Genomic DNA, 19982 nt, shown 5'->3' with positions numbered 1-19982 from the left:
GGGGAGGAGGGGGGGAGGAGAAAAGAAATGAAACTAAGGGTTAAGGGAAACGGTGATAGAGGGGAGATAGAAAGAGAGAGGGAGACGTGATCGAGTTTTGGAGTTGCAGAATGAACAATCAGATATAAACATGTAAGGGGACAGAAAGACAGAGAAAACAAGCAATAAGAAATGCAGGGGATGCAAAAAGGGAGAGGTAATAAACAGATGAGTAAAGTAAATAACACAAGCAGTAAATATTAGTTTCATAAAGATGTTCTAATAATTACTTGAAATTCTACAATGGATTTGAATATGAAGTGCCAGTAAGAGTCCTAAGGTTTTCTGGATGTTTAAAGTTTTCTACATTCAAATCCAGGATTTTAAAGGCATAATTACTTTCATGAATCCTGCTCTTTCCCACTTCAGCTATTAAAAACGTAAATAAAGATATGAACTCATTTGGCAATCCATATTAGTTATTTGTCAAGACGTTCATAAAAAACACTTAACAAACATGTCACATTATAAAGATTATTTATTTACAAGTAATCATACCATATCTAGTGAATTTTTGAGTTAACAGAAAGAAATATGAGTGCTATTCTAACATGTACCGAATGGTATCCCCTATTCTATATCATTAAACATGTACCATGGTTAATTGAATATAAGTTATGCAAACAAAAATACAATAATAAAAGTGTATGCGTATGTGGGTAAGTGCTGGCAAAAAATATAAGAGGGACACATGTTGATTATCTTTGAAATAATTTATAATTATTCAAAATTTGTGTTACCATTTACACTGAATTTGATTATACTTTGATATCTCAATTTTATTAAACAGATCTTGGATGTTAAAAACTTGAAAATCATCTAAAGAGGTAAGCTTTGGGTGAATACGGTACCTTACTGTATAAAAGCACTGAATCCACTATTAATCAAAGGCAACACTATCAAAAGGCCTCTTTTGAGGAGCAGCACTAATGGGAATCTATGCAACTGAAATGATGGTGTGTTATATTACAATGTACTTGTATTATAGCTTCTAAATATATCATACAAATAATACATAGCAACAATATACCTATACGATGGATGGTTTATTTTTTTCCAGTAGTATAACTCAATCACATATATTAATTGTGATATGGTAGAAAAAAATACATGTACATAACTTCAATCTTCCAAAACTTTGGAAAGTGAATGTTTCAAAATATCCAACAAAAAAAGCCATCACACATATACTGCAGATACATGGAGTATGATACATTTCATATTTAAGGTATACAATCTGAAAACAGATTCCATATCATTAAGTGAGACCAAGTTCTGATCGTAAAGATGTGTACAGTGTGAATACAGGTGAATCTGCCCAGTCAGATCTCTTGGGGGTAAAGACAACAGAAATATCCTCACTTAAAAAGGAATTTCACTTAAAAAGGAAATTCCACTTAAAAAGGAAGTACATGTAAATACCATGTTTTGTATAATCTGGGAGCTGTTTCACGAAGCCATTCAAAAGTTACGCATGAACTCGTGCACGGCTGGTGAAGAGTTCTTGCACTAGATATTGATAATAATAGGCATATTTGAAGCGCCATCTATCTAGAAATAATCTATTCAGAGGCGCATTGTTTATTATCATTATTATCCCAGCTTTAGCTCGAGCTGCCTTTCAACGCTCAGTGCATTCAAGGAATTAATCCTGCCATTCGTTTTAGTTATGCATACCTTACCAACATACAGTAACAACACCCAGGTGGGTGTTTCATAAAGCTCTTCGTATTAACGACTGGTGATCCTTTCTTGAGCTAAATTATGTGCACCAGATTTTTCATTGGTGTTGATTTAGCTCCTACATGTAAGAAAGAATCACCGGTAGTTTGTAAAGTCACTCGTAACTTACAAACAGCTTTATGAAACACCCACCAGGTTTGAAAAATTACTTTGACTTATGCATGCTTAACTGTACGGTAGTTCATGTTATCTGCCTGAACATTTGCTCCGCTTCATAACACTTCTCATACAACAACGGATAGATTCTGAGATTAATTTTTCACCACTAATGAAACATTGTTGCACCAACTGGATATTTAAGGGTTCATTTAACATCAAGTCATCAGTGCATTGAAAAGAATAGCAGTAGGGCCTACATGTAGTTGAAATTGTTAAGAGTAGTAATTTCCACTGTTAAGCCTGGTTAATAAATGAAATGAGGAAAGAGCGTTTTTTTTCCTTTCTAGAATTTTCTTTTAAACTAGACCACATAATACATGTCGCAATGTTAGAAATCAGGATCATGTTTTTAACAAGGTCAAAAGAGTGTAAGTCCTTATTTATTACATGTACATTTCCTCACAACATTTCAATATCTATGGAAGAAATGTATCGATTGCAAACGTAATGTTCCTAGTACTTTATGACAATACCACACTACTAGTTAAAAACCCAAATAATACAATGAATCACTTTACCATACATGTACATGAAACTGAAAGTCAAGTGTAAATAAAAGAATAATACCTTTTGACAAGGCAGAGTGGTGTAAATTCATTAACTAATCTCCCACGTGACTATTTTCAAACAAAACATTGTTCATAACATTAACAGGGTAGAATGAGCACGTACAGCAAAATGTAGGTCTGGAAACAATTTCACAGAAATTTGCACCCCCACCCCTCCCTCATTTCTTTTAAACCTTTCAAGTCATATATTTTAATGAAGCTATTATTGATAAAATAAATTTATATCTGTACAAAAAGCTTAACATGTCCACTACACATTTACAAACATAGCAGCTTCTGTTTTCCTCATGAAGAACGCTTCACATTTATTCTTTATGTTGACAAACTCCCCCTCTACTCTATTAAAAATACATTCCAGTGTCAAAAACCATGATAACCATTATCACTAAACAAATTCATATACTTTATTTCTCAAGAAGATATACATGTAATTAAGAGGATCAACCAACTGCATTTATTTTTCTCTTACATGAGGGAAATAATGGCCTTGACAAAGAGCCAAGTCATTAATGAATCACAATACCAAAATACATTCATAGATTCTTTGAATCTTCTGCCTACTAGAACCAGGTTTACCCTGTGCAAAGCCCATGGGAATCACAGAATTCAGAAGTTAATGGGTTAACACACTGCCTACTGCTTATCCCTGTGGTAAGCCTATGGGTGTTAAAGAAGTCAACATGTTAACCCATTGCCTACTGGATGTTTTTCTATTAAAAAATCCAATGGAATCACAAAAGACAACAGGTTTTCGCCTACTGATTATTCCTCTGCAACTAGGGGAATCACGGAATTCAGTATTCCACAGGTTAACTTATTACCTAGTGAGTGTCCATCTGTAAATATAATGGCATCACAAAATTCAGTAGACAATAGATTAATCCATTGCCTTTTGGAAACTGGTTGTTCTGTCCAAAGCCTACAGGAATCACAGAATTCAGAAGTCAATAGCTTAACCCATTGCCCTTTGGAAACAGGTGGTCCTGTCCAAACTCTAAATGGATATTACAGAATTCAACAGTCAATAGGTTAACCCATTGCCCTTTGGAAACCGGATGTCCTTTCCAAAACCCTATGGGAATCATAGAGTTCAACAGTCACCAAGTTAACATATTGCCTCTGGAGCCTGGTTGCCCGTATCCAAAGCCTGGGCCCCATCTTACAAAGAGTTGCGATTGATCCGATCAATCACAACTATGGACGGCCAGCAACGTCAACATCTATTATGCATGTTTGTTCAAAATATTTGATGTATATTCATGCATTCATTGTTTTCTTGAAAATTCACTGTGCTTCTCTTTGTTTACAAAGGAAATTGTGCAAATATCCTGTAGAAAAAATTATGACACTGATGGATATCCAGAGTTATAATTGATCGGATCGATCGTAATTCTTTGTAAGACGGGGCCCAGAACTCTGTTGTCAAATGGTTGCTTATGTTGATTGATCCTCTACAGAAAGCAGAATAGGGTATGATCAATGGACGAGACGATTTCTACATGGCCCACTGTTCAAGCTCCCTCATGTCATCTTCCTCTTCTTGAACAACTTTCTCTGCAAGTAAAATAAAACAAGAGATGCACAGGGAGTTAATACTTAACCCGTTGCCTCTGAGATTCTTTTAATCCCATATGTTTATTAAACATAGGGACCACTCGGTTCCCGTAAGCGACGGGTTAAAATTCATAGAAAGATATCTGTACATGAACGAGGATCGCACAGATACATATAATGTAAAATCTGTTTTGTGTGCCACAGGCTAGAGCTATAACGATTCGCCCAAATTCTGATTTTATATGATTCAGATTCATTGGGAATTTTTCTTTTTACAATTCCACTTTGATTCAGATATGGAATGTTTTTTTACTTTGGTTGAGTAAAAAGTTGGCAAATTGCCTTTACATGTGTGTTTTATGTGTTTTGCTTTTTTTTTTACATTTGAAGCAACCAACAATATATCTCTACATAATTCTGAGGTGGAAACAAAATCATACTCAAGGACCTCTCCACTTGTAGATTTGAAAAGCCTTCGGAAAACTGTGTATATTCAAATAAATATGAATAAATAAATATTGATCAATTATGAATTGAACTACATGTACACATAATGTCATTTTGTATATATATGACTGAATGTATCTTTTTCACATATCTACTGGACTAGTACTTGTTGTATTGTGTACGAACCACTTGTTTTTTTATAGTACCAGTAAAGAACAAATGGTTCTATAAAATATATTCAATTCAATTTTTTACACCTTCCTATCAAATGTACATTCACATCCATTAAACAAGAACTGTAAAAAAAAAACATAATCAACTGAAAAGAATGAAGTCCAAACCCCCCAAAAATGAAATTTTCATGTACATGTACACTTTCTGCACACAAGATGGGGGACATAAAGTTTCAACAAAAATAAATGAAATTATACATGTGGCAACCTTTCAAATCAGAAAAAAGTTAATTTACATATAGCTGCGCACAAACTACAGACACAAAATGCATCACATATTGTGCTGGTAGTGGTTTTGTACATGTTGTGAATTGGCGGGGGGGGGAAGGGGGCGGTGATTACACTCAGTAAGGAGCCATCCCAAGTTTACAAACAACTAGAATCAATTGTTTGAGGGGCCAAATTATTTTTGCGGCTACATTTCATAACATACAGCCTAAATCTGCTACATTGCATAAGCTTTTATCATGACAGTGAATGGGAATTTGCAGGGCCCAGTTCCAGGGCTCCTTTTTTTTTTAATTTCCTGGGCTCTTTTGAGAATTTCAGGGGCAAAATCGCCCCCAAGCCCCCATGCAATTCTTTTTCCCTGCTTCACTGTGACCTCCAATACTGATGCATAGCATAATCATTATCCTGGGGGGATGTGTCATCAACAACTGCATCATGTTTTCAGATTCTCGATACGTTTCATTTGCTTTAGCTTTAAAATATGATCTTTGTACACTCTTGCTAACAAGCATCAAACCAAACTCTATAATTTGTCAAAATTTTGTTAATAATTATGTTCAACAATGGAAACGGAACCCCACTTTAATACAATGGTTCAAATACTAGGAAAATTTAAATACCAGGGAATTTTACATTTTTCATTTAGCACAAGAATACATGCATATATTAGAGTAAAAAGGGTTATGTAGTTATGTTTTAAAGATTAGGTAGGGAAAGCACTACAAAACATCACCTTCGGATTATATGAGCTTCGTAAGTGAATATTTTGAAAGGTCTATGATTCAATTTCATGAAAGGTCAAGTCCACCCCAGAAAAACGTTGATTTGAATAGAGAAAAATCAAGCTAGCATAATGCTGAAAATTTCATAAAAATCGGATGTAAAATAAGAAAGTTATGGCATTTTACATAATTTTCGCATATTATTCACAAAACAGTGATATGCACAACTCAGTGACATGCAAATGAGAGAGTCGATGATGTCACCCACTCACTAATTCTTTTGTTTTTTATTGTTTGAATTAAATACAATATTTCATTTTTTACAGATTTGACTATAAGGACCAACTTGACTGAACCATATAGTATTAAACAATGCTAATTCCACATGTTCAGGAGGAATTAATCGTTGTTTCACTTGACAATGAGGAGAAAATTAGAATATTTCATATAATACAATACAAAAGAAATAGTGAGTGGATGACGTCATCAGTCTCCTCATTTGCATACTGAGCAGGATGTGCATATAACTGTTTTGTGAAATTAAGCGAAACTTTAAAATGTCATAACTTTCTTATTTTACATCCGATTTTGATGAAATTTTCAGTGTTATGCTTGTTGGATTTTCCTCTTTTTATTCTAATCAACTTTTTGTTGTGGTGGACTTGTCCTTTGAATGAAAGGACTATTCAAAATTTGCTTTAAAAAAAACTTACTTTTAGTAGCTGGTAATGATGCACTTGGTACTTGTGGTAATTCTATCTCAACATCGAGCATCTTCTCATCAAAATCTTCTTGCTCTAATTCTTCAAGTTCTGCATTCAACTCATCCTAAATTCAACAATAGGAATATATCAAGTTTTAATGACATGTACAGTCATCAAAAATTCAAATGATAATACAAAAGTTAGTTATAAAGAACTAAATTTACACGAATGGCACATAAAAACCACTTACATGTACATGTAAATAGCCAAAGTAATTTATTGTTGAGTTCACTAAAAAATGTATAAAGGTAAATTAATATAATACAAAAAACAAACAGAAGCAGCAAAAAAAAAGCCCCTTCACACAAAATACATGTATTCCTCCTCTGCATTAACCTAATCAAATGATTAAAATTCCATACAATTCTAATAACCTGCAGATCTACATGTATTTAACCTTCTTATCCCTCACAACTATTTTTAATTGCATGAGTACATGTACAGTTTGTGTAGAGGGACTGTATTGAAGTGATTTCTGATTTTCTGCACTAATAGCAGATGGATTAAATATTACAACCATGTAGACTTGTATTTTGAAAATAAGTACCGGTATTGTATCATCTCATACAAATTGTATGAGGTAATGGACATGCAGTCTTTCTTATAAATGAGTTCTATACATGTACTTCACAGTTAATGTAAGACTACAGATATTCAGGAATGGTCAATGTACAGGGGCATTCGTGAAACAAATTCAAACAGAGTTTTTTTTTCACTGACAATTTGTTATGAGCTACCAAAATCCTTTACTAATCATATTATCAACACAGATACATGTAAGCAACAAATCAGTAATAATTTTGCAAAAAAATACTAGGAGTTTGTAACATTAAATATGATGAAGGACATCAAATTAAGGAAAGTTTAGAAAGAAAAAAATGCAATAAAAAGTATGTGCTATTTGTGTGTATTTGTACATAGTGTAGTAGACTTGCATATAGATTGATATCTTAGATGAATTTGCAAGTTAACTGGAAACCATATCCATCACTTCCTGCTTTATAAAACATGACAAGGCAAATAGTATGCATGTATGTTACAGTATGAGTGCACAAATAATAGAAAATACCCCCCCCCCCACCAAAACAAACAAAGTATAATAACAATAATAATACTACTAATAATATTAATAATAATAATGATGATGATGATTGATGATAATAATAATAGTAGAAGTAATAAATAATATTAATAATATAATAATAATAACAATAATAAATGAATAATAAAAAAGACAATAATAAATAAATAAATAAATGAAATTGATTAAAACAAATAATTAAAACAAAGAAATGAAATTAATTAATTAATTAATTAATTAATTTTAAAAAATTCTGATTAAAATGTAATAAGATAATGATGTTTCAATGCACATTGAGAATGCAGTGTATATAGTCAGAACACATTATTACATGTGTAATATTCTATCAAGTGAGTCAAGCATATAAGCATAACTATTCAAGAGCAAAAATTAAAAATGCAAAAAAAAAAATTGATGTTTCCAATTTATTAAAAATGTCTGTAAAAATATATAAAAATCTCTTGTGGATTGGTATTGGTTTCATGTTCAAGCCCAGATACATGGTGTATGTACATGTATTATGCTTGTCTCAACATACAGACAGTAGTATGACCTACATGTAACTATGAGCTCTACACACTGACTGGCTAAAAAAACGGAAGCCAAAACTTACCTCATCAATGTCATCCGCTCCAAAACCTATTGGATTTGAGATGGCATCTGAAATCTCATTTGCTATATCCATTTGTTCATGGACATCGGCCATTAAATCGTCCACATCTTCAACACCCCTAAAACACAAAAAGAGCAAAAAAATATCACAGTCCTCTTTCAGTTTCAGTGAGAAACACTGATCAAAGCAGTACTCTACAGCAACAGCAGTATTAGTTTTTTTTTAATGGTTAAATTCTTTATGTAAATATTTTTGTAACATTAATAATACGGAATATTTAAAAAAAAACAATGAGTGAGAAAAACTTGTTTTCCATCAATGTCCACACAATTAACATGGCAATTCTGACTCACTATAGGGAAGCACTTTCAAAGAAAACTTATCGAAATCAAATGAATATTTTTGGTGTAAATACTCAGGAGTGTAAAAATTGACCTACATGCACACGGTCAACACTGAATTTGAAATCACCCACTGGTCTTATGGTGCTGGCCAGTGGCCACAAAGGCTGCCAATCTCTTACGCAGTGAACTATTTTATGTAACACAGTCCATTACACTCAAATTACCCACCCAACCTTGTAAAATTGTGGTTCCACATGGATCTCAAGAGACAGGACCAGAAGAGAGTGATAAGCAGCATAAATTGGAAACTGTGTCCCGGGGGGGGGGGGGGAGTCAAGTCAAATATATTGCTGTACACATGCGTGACCAAAAAACAGCCCTGAAGGTTTAATTCAAACTATCCAGTTTCTAAATTTGCTATTCTAAGTAACTGATTAATTTGTAACCCAAATTTTCAATAGTACTAGTTAGTACTGAATATTGGAATTTTATTCTTCTGTTTTATGCATTATTAAAACATAAATTGAAGGTGGTCCTGAAAAGTTACTAGGTGTCAATATTGTGATCTGGATTATTTGTTTCGCAGCAATCCAAATTGTGCTTCCAACAACAACACCAACAATGGACTTGAAATAACCCAGTGTTAAGTTATGAACTGAAGTCAAACACAGATATGCCAGCATAGGCGGCGGAAGCGAGGGGGACGATCCCCCACCTAAGTTTTTTTTTTTGCTTGTCCAAACAGCTTGGTATTCCCTCCCTGAAATTTTGGTTGCTAACCTTTTTTTTTTTTTTTGGTTGTCAATTTTGTTTCCTGCATCCCCCCCTAAAATTCTTGGCTTCCGCCGCCAATGTATGCCAGTGATATTTTGTACCATTGTAGCTGTAAGGTTGCAGGATTCACACAAGGTTGAAGTGTTGATGCAGTGATGCAGGATGGCAGAAAATGTCATCAACCTCTGGGATTCGTGAGGAGTCATTTGCCTATCAGGGTGCCCCGTGTTGCACAAATCCCATAATGTGCAGTAACGGAAGCAATCTGATTTGGCAACACCATGTAATCCCTTTTTACTAACACTGAATCTTTACAATAAAGGTAGAACTTACATTTCTTTATGTGCTGTTTTTAATGCTGTGCTTGCATATTTCATATTCTTGAGGACCTCTGCATTTGAATGAGCACTTTCTAGTGCATCCCTCTGTGTTTCTATTGTAGTCAATGTTCCATCAACTTGGGCCAGTTGCTTCTCGTACTTTTTCTTCCTCTTCAGTGCTTGAATAGCAACTATATGAGGTAACAAAATGGAAAGTTGGATATAAATTAAGGCAAAACTTCAAGGGTAGTAGGCCTATACATGTAACTTCCAATATGTAAGGGGAACTGTTCCTCCTTTTGAAAGTTTTGAGATACAGAGGTGAGAGCAAGTTAAACTTGTGTAACTTTTGTGAAGAGAACACAATTTGTATTGACTTTTGTCCTTGGTGATTAAAGTAAGATTTAATAAAGATCTAGTTCTAGAGAATGAAGACAAGAATATGTTGATTTTAACCCCTGACATGCATTGGATTTGAGGCCATCTTCACACCTTCAATTTGGGTGGTGATACACATGTGGAAATTGGACTGAGGCCACCTTGAGATCATTATTCCCCTAATACATACACTCATTCAATGAACAAGGTTATGATATAACCTTGTTCTCTGTTACATCTCCTTGTGTGGCAAAATAGGGTTGGCAATGTTTGGCTTATTTTCTCTTTTTCTTTGGGACAAATGCTTAATTTTTTTACACTGTCAGTTTCCATTACAGCTATTCATCATATAACTTGGCTCTTAACTAAGTTTGATTCTTTAACTTATTTTTTCTTAATTAAAAATAGAGATTGAAAAATGAAAATTTTCTTGCCATATTACTTTCCACCAATAGAGGGCGTACACAAAAATATGCCCGAAATTCAGGTTTTTGAGCACTCTTGTTATTCTCAATTTACTAATGAAAATAAATTGCAACTGTATGGAAATTAGCAATTTTGATCACAATGTGATATCTTAATGATTTTTAAAGTGTGTGCTCTGTACAGCATTGGCATACCATAGTCCTACGTGTAGATTCCCCACAGGCAGGATGGTTGCAGTGAGCAACTGGCTATAACTATTGTTCACTATTTATATGTAGTTCAGTGGTCAAGTCCACTTGGAGGCGATACATGTACCAATTTCAGGACTGAAGCCACCTTCAAACTACATCCAAAGGTGGACTCAGTCCCAGACAGCGTCAGTCCGCGTCCAGCAATAAAAAAAAAAGGAAGGTGATAAACACTAGACAAGCGGCCACTAATACATGTAGTACTAATTCCAGCTTCAGTCCACTTTCAGCATATACGTGCATCACCACCCTTATTCACTTCGTCTATGCCAAAACAGTGCTATTTCATATTTTTTCTTCATGATGGGGGGGAGACAACAATTTCGTTGAAAGCAATACTTCATGCCATATGTTGGAAGTTTGGAATGAACGACAATAAAGGCTTTTTGATGAATATATCTCATGAAATCCTAATTAAAAACTAAGTTTTTTTTTGTAACTGTACACTGATGTTTTTATCAAGCGTCTGGACATCCAGTTCCCCATTCTATTTGTGAAGAGCAGTGTTTCATTCAATCAAACATTTGTCTGACAAATTGCCAGACCAAACAGCTTTCAATTAAATGGTCTTAAGCTATCATAAACAATGATTTAGTTTATGCCAGGTGTTGTTTAGGCACATGTATAAACTAAAGGGACCTTTAATCTTATTGCCCATAACAAAACAATATAAAGTTACAACCCTGCATAATAAGTATTTTGTGTGTAAGGTTTGATTTTCATTTAAAACACATTGCAAAATTTGCAACATCACAAATGACTCAAGCGCCCTCCTAAAACTTCTTCTGGAAACAGTAGGCCTACAGTCCACCGTCTGGTGTATTGTTGTACTAGTACATTACCTAACCATTCTCTAGTCTTACCTCTCTTATTTTTTGTTCCATTCTGTTTTGCTATTTGAAGTTCCTTTGCTACCTTTCCTTCTAAGAACTCTTGCTTTTTCATAAGCATTTCTTCTGTTGATCTCAGTTTCTGGATAGCTTCTGCAGAAGAAACAGCCTGCTCCTTCTTCGTCTTCTTTCCGAATATACTGAATCCACTCATTTTTTCTTCAATTATTTAGGGGCCTAGGGCAACAAAAACTGTTCACTAAAGGAAACAAATGAAGGTGTACAGCTATATAATAAATGGAACCGATTCAATTCACTTTCTCGTAGAATTAAACCACGTTACAAAAAATACAAGCCAAACACCGCACAACTCACAAGTGCAGGTTCTACACGACGAGCGAGCTCACTCCGACTCGAGTCCGAGGTGGGTCGGGCCTCCCGACACTGGACAGTTCTCCCCGGCAGTGTCCTACTTACTTCCTTTTCTTAAAAACAGAATCGTTCTCTTCTAGCAATCACATTGAATAGTACTCTGTCCTCTAAATTGATAGAGCAAGTTTATACCCTACTTTTCCTGCTTTCGATTTGGCACTGTTGTTGAGATTCGCTGATACAAAATTACAGGCATAATATTCAGTCTCAGCTGAGTATGATTGTACACCTTCATATGTACACTGACGTCATGATGATAAATATGTTGCATGGCATGACATCTACTAGAGCTGGCGCTATTTCTTTATTGGCTCTGTGTGAGATCACTCCTTGCCATGCATGATCCGGGCATGATCCAATCCCTCCAATGTCCACTTTGAAGGAAATTTCCCGCCCCAGATCTTTTTCCACATGATTCCCGGGAAATTTAAAAATTCCAGGAAATCCTGCGAAATCCGGAAATATCAATTGTACAGTATTTGAACATTTAACAAGTTCCAATACTCTTGACATTTGCCTCGTTTTCCTCCTATCAAAAAATATATACTTTCTCCCATTAGTGGCGTACCGTGCGGGTCACGACGGCATGGGGGCAAGAACAAAAATCGTATATAGGCCTAAGGGGGTGTTGGAAGAAAATATTTGCAATCAATCGAAAAAAATCTGTTTTAATTTTACAATTGATTGATCACTTTTAACTATAGCAAATCAGATTACACTCCTTATATGGAGCAGATTAGCAATCAATCACAAATTTGTAACTATTAATATGCTTGATTTCGGGAACGAAAATAAACTTGCAATTGATCGCAAGTTTCTTGCAACGCCCAATTCTTTAAGTTGTGAGGGAGTGAAGCAATTGAGCAAAATTATTACCTGAAAATATAGATCTCAGTTTATGACATAATTATTTTGACATGATGTTCAGAAAAATTATATTCTACCCGTTTTGCTTTGCTTTGCTTTTTTTTCTTAGTAGAATATAGTTTTCATAGGTTATGATCATTTTGGCCTAGTCCTTTGCAGTGAATTTCAACTATGTTTAATTCCCAAGAATTTTATTCTTTCATGCTCTATAAACGCGAATTTTATACTCCAATGCTTCACAGGTACCCCCCTCTCGCATTTCTCCTCCGACCCCGCACAGAGCGCTTCTAATTCTTATCCTTTCCGAAGATCTCATTCTGGCACAAAATTTGTGCCCCTTCAAGATTTTTCATCCCCAATGTGTTCCGGGGGCCGCGGCAAGAACTACCCCCAACTAAGGCCTACATGAGACAATTAAAAGTGCAATTTAATTATTTTTTATTGTGTTTACTGCCCCCCCCCCCCCACACACACACACACACAAGTGGGTTTTTTGCACTTTATCCCATCTAGACAGTATGCTGCTCTGCACATTCGCTTGGTATTCATATTAGCTGGCATGCAAGAATTATTAATGACGAAATCTCCGTATAGTAACAGGTGCCTAAACCCGGGGAAATAGTATACCAGAAAACGGGTTGACGATACTTTTGAACTGTGGTTGAACCTGATGTAATATTGTCAAGAAATTTATATTCATTATTGTTATTTCGGTCCATTTTTAAGGGGTTATGTAGTGGGTGTCGATTCCGGGGGAGTTGTGGGTGGTATATAATCATCCCTTAAATATTTCAGGTATAGGGGGTGGCCTTTATTATCACTCTTCAATGGATTATGGTGGAACATAATATGAAAATTATGATGAAATTTTCTGATATGGTAAGTAGTTTCATGATATTTTATACATTATACGTACATTTTATTGCATCCCATTTGACTCATATTTTCAATCTTTCACTCAATACTAAGAAATGTGCAGAGTGCATGCCTAGAAATTGCTAAAGTAAATCCTATATTTAAGAAAGGCAATCCTCATGAAATAAGTAATTATATAGCTCAATTCTCCCAATATAGTAAATCATGATCCTCGAAATAAGAGGCTGTACAAACTTAAAGTTTCTTAAATTCAAATCAATATGGTTACAGAAAAAGTCATTCAACTGACTTCGCTTTCGTATAGTAATGATAAAATGATAGATTCTATAGCCAGTAAAGAACATGACTGTAATCATGGTAATATGAGTATTCATTGATATCAAAGGCATTCACGCTAGCTAAACCACCAAATATTACTTCAAAAACTTTAGTTATGACATTTTAAAGTTTTGCTTATTATATTGTGTCATGTGTGCTCACTGAAGCATTAGATATCTGGGCCCCCTGGGCCCCGTCTTACAAAATGAAATTACGATTGATCCGATCAATCGTAAGTCTATGGAAATCCATCAATGTCATAATTTTTTTCTATGAAAAATTTGCACAATGTCCTGTCAACATATGCAAAGAGAAGCACAGTGAATTTTCAAGAAAACAATGAATGAATATTCATCATAGCTAGAAAATATTTTGAACAAGCATACATAATAGATGTTGACGCTGTTGGTCGCAGGCGCGTAGCCAGGGGGGGCGGTGGGGGCGGTCGCCCCCCCCCCCAAAAAAAAAAAAAAAAAAAAAAAAACGTCCCCAAAAGAAAAAAGAAGGGAAAAAAGAGAGGAGAAAAGGAAAAGGGAAGGGAGGAAAGGGGAGAAAGGTAGCTTTGTCGGGTTATTTTTCTTTTTATTCTTTATTTTTTTTCTCAATCCTTCACTCTTTCTCTAAATTTATATATGAATTTTGCTTCCGCGCTGCGCGCGGTTAAATGACAATCATGGGTGTCGATCGGTATTCTTGGTTGGGGGGATGATTGACACAAAAGTTCTTGTGGATGGAGATCTTTCAACATTACCCCACTAAAATCACAAGTTAGGACATTTGGGAGTGATTGATATGCATGGTGTTCTTGTAAATTCCTTCATTGTTATAGTGTACTTATATTTCTTTTTTGAAAATTCAATTTGTGTTACAAGTAAGCCTATTCTAAACTCATACGAAAGAAAAAATGACAAATTGTCTGGACCATGTTCATAGTTTATTGAGCATGATGTATACACAGGGGCGTCGATCCATTTTTCAGATGGGGGGGGGGGCAAAATCATGAATCAACATTCAACATGCGACGCGAAGCGCGAGCTGAAATTTTTTAGTATGACATGAAAACAGGAAAAATGTACCTGTTTAGGTTTGTTTGTAGTAACTCATGAGGAGCATATATAGATACATGTATCTCACTAGAGAGCGAGCTAAAATTTCTTTATTTCTGACGTGAAAGCTTGATATTCTAAGCATTTTTGGTACCAATTATTAAGATGGGTATCTAGAAGAACAATAGATGCGAGCGCAAAGCGCCAGCTGAAAATGTTGATATTTCGATCTGGAAAAAAGACAGTTTAATGGACGCTTTTAATAAAGAACAAGATATATATCCAACAAAAGATTATTGCAAATCGAAGCGGGTGTTCTTTTGAGGTATAGAACTGAAAAAGGGACATTCTATTCACCTATTTAATCATGAAAAGTATGGGGTTTTGGTACAGAAATGATGCGAGCGCGAAGCGCGAGCTGAAATTTTTTATATTCCAATCTGAAAAGCAGACATTTTGAGCACGATTTTAAATCAAAATCGAGTTGGTATCTCAATCTCGCTTGCTGGTTTCAGTGTAGCATTACAATCTTATTTCATTTTTAGTTGCACATGCGGAATTATTGGGAGGGGGGCAAAACGATATGTTCCCCCAAATATTTTCATTGGCGGGGCGATCGCCCCCCCTGCCCCCCCCCCCCGATCGACGCCTTTGTGTATACAACTTCTCTCTTAAATCTAACCCGACTGGCAATATCTTTTTTCTTAATGCATGATGATAACATGCAGATTCGGACCAATTAAGACTAGCACAAATTACAAACTGTGTGGCTTCTCGTGCGCCATCGGGCTTACCGTCATTCCATAGAGCTATTACTGTAATATCTATATGGTCATTCCTTAGACGATTTATCTTGCCACCCTTTTACTCCCGTTTATTGTTCCACCCTTTTGAATTAATTAATGTATTAAAATTAATTTATTCACCATTGGTGGGATGGAACACCAAAAGTCTTTTTTCGTTGGGGTCCTTTTATGTTATGTGTTAAAAAATTTCATAGACATAAACATTTCATTCTTTTTCATCTTGAACCTCCACCCATCTGTTTAATAGTCCTGAAAAAGAATGTTTTTATTTAATAACAATATACACAAATTGTGAGAGAAACAAACTGATTGATGGCATACTATAATCATCACTATAATCATCATGATCAAACTTTTCATTTTTTCATCATCATTATTATAATTTTTCTACCCTAAATTATTGGGGGGGATGATAATACAGGCCATCCCCCCCCCCCCACTTGAAATATTGGGGGGGATATATCCCCCCCCCCCCATCCCCCCCGTGATCGACACCCATGATGACAATATTGAAGTTCTCCATTGTTTCCCCCACCCTTTCTCTAACCCTGTTTTTCCACCTCAGCTATATGTGTTTCTTGCCAGTTAAAGTTCAAATGTATACATTAGGGCATGGAATTAGAGTAAGGTTAGGCCGAAGTATATGAAGTTATCTTTTTTTATTGATCGCGCAACTTCTGGTCGGGTCGGCTCCGGGCGGGTAAAATCTTTATATCAATTTCTGCCGTCACCCCCATAAAGTCAACTTCTCCCGCTTTTCAGCTCATTACTAAACAACCATAATTTTGGGGCAAACAGGTTCCTAATTTAAAAAGAGGAATGTATAAAATTCGTGTCGTATTAAATAAAAAAGTACAATATTTTCAGAAGCGGATCTAGAGGGGGGGTTGGGGGGGTTGCAACCCCCCCAAAAAAAAATCCGGGGACCATTTTTTAAAATCTTATCTTTTTTTTTAAACTTGTAATTTTATTTTATTCTATTTCTATGTATTTATTTTTCAAAAATTTTCCCTACTGTGGGAGGGGGGACACCCCCTTTATAAAAAGCTGGATCCGCCCCTGATTTTTTATCAAATTCTATCAATCTTCATGTCATTTCCCTGCACATTCATCTCCTGTCCTGTTTTGCGCCCTCAGTTTGAAATTTTGATAGACACTTAGGTTTCTTTATAATTCAAAATGAAGCGCTTCAGGATAAGTCAAAGAAATTAGGCATCCTTTTTTTTATATAATTTCAATAAATCACAGAAGTTTCAACTTTTTGCGCACTATTTTCCTTGTAATGAGTTCAATAATCTTAGGAAATCAATTGAATTAGAGCCGATGGGGTATTAGAGATATCTGCATTTGATGAAACGTCCGCCCTTTGAAATTTCAGAGTTTTATTGCTCTGCGCGGGGAGGAATATCTTCCTCCCGGCATATACACTTCTCCTCTGCTTTGCGAGTTAAAGATATGCACTGTCGCTAAATTGTTTGTAATCAAATCTGATCTTTCCAAGGGAAGTATTCACTATATCTTTGAGAATACCCTTTTCTCGGGACTCTTTTCATGGCAAAAAAATTGATAAAACGCTTTAGCATCCGCGCTTCGCGCGGGGTTATTATGCTTTTAATTTCCTCCATTGTATTCCTTTTTGTGCGTTCACAATCACTTTTGAAAACAAGGTTCAAAATCACAATATAGTCAACTGAATTGGAGCTGATAAAGGTACTAGAGACAAGAGAGACGGCTCCTTTTCATTTTAATTTATGAAACACCAAAAGCTTTGCGCGGGAGGGGGAAACTCCCCCTCTGCACCCACCCCCTAGGGAGTGCGCTTCGCGCGCTCTGTAAGTGTTGGCACGCTTCGCGTGCATTTACCGCCCCCTCCAAAATGAAATCCTGGCTACGCGGTTGGTTGGTCGTCCATAGTTGCGATTGATCGGATCAATTGTAACTCTTTGTATTAAAGACAAGGCCCAAGATTTTCATAAGGATCAAATCAACTTATGCAAGAAGGTTTGTGACTGATATCCCCAGTAAGCAATTGCATTTTTCCAATAAAAGAGCTATTCACATTCTGCATGTTCATTCAAGCGTGAATGTTTAACTAAACGCCTTAAAATCATTGAAGCATGTTAATTCGTCATGAACATAACAAAAAAAATTGATAAGATAATTTCAGTTCCCAAAATGAAACAATTCGGCCTTGCCTATGTTATTTGAAAATCATATTTTTTTCATCAAATGTTCATTGAACCGTGAATTGTTGAAGATAGTCTTGCCAAAAATGAATGTTATCATATTCGATAATTTTCATCAATAGAAATATGTAAAACATCCAATTATAGGCTTTATAGCAAATTTTGACCTCTGTTTACTCAACCGTGAAATTCAATTTGGCAAAAAAGTTGTATCGTCTTTTACAAAGTACCTTTGGATATGCGGGGACAGTCCTTTGTTTGAAGCCCACGAGTTCAATAATTATTGTCCGCCATACCAGTTCCCCCAAAAGGAACGCGATCGCTCCACTGCACGTGCATTGCATTGCATTGCAAACCATGGTACTTTCCCAGTACATTTCGGAAACATAATTTTGAAGGCCCTTTGAAGGGGTTGGTGTTTTTCTCACCTGAGGAAGAATGGATGAAATCCTTGACTTGTCTAGGGGTATTTTGGAGGCATTGCCAAATATAACATCTTAGGGATAGGGAGAGGACTTTCTATGTTATGCAGGCTTATAACACTGGGCTTGAAACCCCCTTTTATTTAAAGAACAAGTCAACCCCAAAAGGAAGTTGATTTGAATAAGTAGAGAAAAATCAAACATGAACAACACTAAAACTATTGCTCATTGCTCAATAGTTCATAGCAAGAAATATCAACTCTATATGAGTGATCGCATTTGCCTTGTCATCCCCCAGATGGCTACATGTAGGAATATTAAAAAAATCTTACTACATGATTTGTAAGTACAAACATATCTTATAAAATAGAAAATCTCAATTGAAAACATGATTATAAATTAACATCTGCACTCCACGTGGAAAATGCCAGAACCATGCACCCCCCCCCCTCTAAAAATAGATAAATATCACCATTGTAATGAAATAATGAAAACATTACGTAATAACATTACATTCCTAGAAGTAATCCTTTCTTGTCAGTACATCATAAATACTGGCAAGATGCATACACCTCTTAAAAGATTAAATAGAATGTTTGAATGTTTGAAAAAAAAAAGAAGAAAAAAACATATGATACAGAACTACGCAAAAAAATGTAATACACTGAAATCAATACCAAACATTAAAAAACAAGTGACCGATGTCACAAAACGGTATGTCCAAATTGAATCTTTTTCCTTACTATTGATGTGAATGGTTGAGCTGTGCCAAATTCAAAAGTAGTACATGGCAGCTACATTCAATGTCGGAAACCTAGACTACCAGTGCAAAATACATCTCAATTAGCATCCCATTTTCAAAATGATCTATAGTTTGGATTTTAAAGTCTTAAAAACATAGGACCCAAATTGTGAACACTGAATTTGTATATACCTATATCTAGTTGGATAAATGTTATAAATAGTTGTGTGTGCAAACAAAACACTCCACTTTTAAATGCGATATGATTCAAATTTCAAGTATTGAAATGTTAATTGGGAAGGTGAAATGAATCCAGAGTAGCAGGAATAAAATCAAAATGTAGAAATTAACCGCTCACTGATATTATCGTGTTAAAACAACAAACATATTGCATACGGTCCCATACTTCAGATTTATTGCACTTTTAAAATATAAGCAGAATGTTCTTTTGTGAAAGAAGTATGTTTGTCATTACTATTTTAAAAGCGACACATCATTTGGGAGGGATTTTCTGCAAGGCAAGATACAGTATATGGAGAGGCAGTAAATTGGCAACATGGTTCTCAGCTGAATAGTTTGAAATATTATTGCACATCTTAAATATCCCTAAGAAAGTAGTATTGGATTACACATATATAAGATTAAAATTAACAGTACAAAATATGGCCTTGAAAATATGAGTATATGTAATAAGAGTTGATCTGGTAAGTATAATTAGGGATTGACATGTATTGCCGTGAACGCTATCTAGACTCTACTTCGATTTTGGCTTTTTTTTTTTGGGGGGGGGGGAACTCGGCGTGCGGAGGTAC

The 19982-nt window shown here is 35.3% G+C and overlaps 1 protein-coding gene across 2 annotated transcripts; it reads right to left on the bottom strand.

Annotated features, from left to right (window-relative positions):
* Positions 1–499: 499 nt before the first annotated feature.
* On the bottom strand, positions 500–12159 carry LOC129254477 (charged multivesicular body protein 4b-like). 2 transcript variants are annotated; one of them, XM_064114537.1, is made up of 6 exons: positions 11851–12144; positions 11509–11734; positions 9607–9784; positions 8156–8273; positions 6411–6525; positions 500–4064 (listed from the first exon to the last, which is right to left on the bottom strand). In XM_064114537.1, exons 2-6 carry the CDS (start codon positions 11687–11689, stop codon positions 4006–4008), a joined length of 651 nt encoding a protein of 216 aa, XP_063970607.1. In that variant the 5' UTR covers positions 11690–11734; positions 11851–12144; the 3' UTR covers positions 500–4005. The 2 variants fall into 2 exon arrangements, with proteins under 2 accessions (XP_063970607.1, XP_054748916.1); XM_054892941.2 differs by having other exon boundaries at positions 11509–12159.
* Positions 12160–19982: the final 7823 nt, after the last annotated feature.

The sequence above is a fragment of the Lytechinus pictus genome, chromosome 2, assembly GCF_037042905.1.
Source record: "Lytechinus pictus isolate F3 Inbred chromosome 2, Lp3.0, whole genome shotgun sequence".
Classification (NCBI taxonomy): domain Eukaryota; kingdom Metazoa; phylum Echinodermata; class Echinoidea; order Temnopleuroida; family Toxopneustidae; genus Lytechinus; species Lytechinus pictus.
This window is presented reverse-complemented; position numbering and strand designations above follow the sequence as displayed.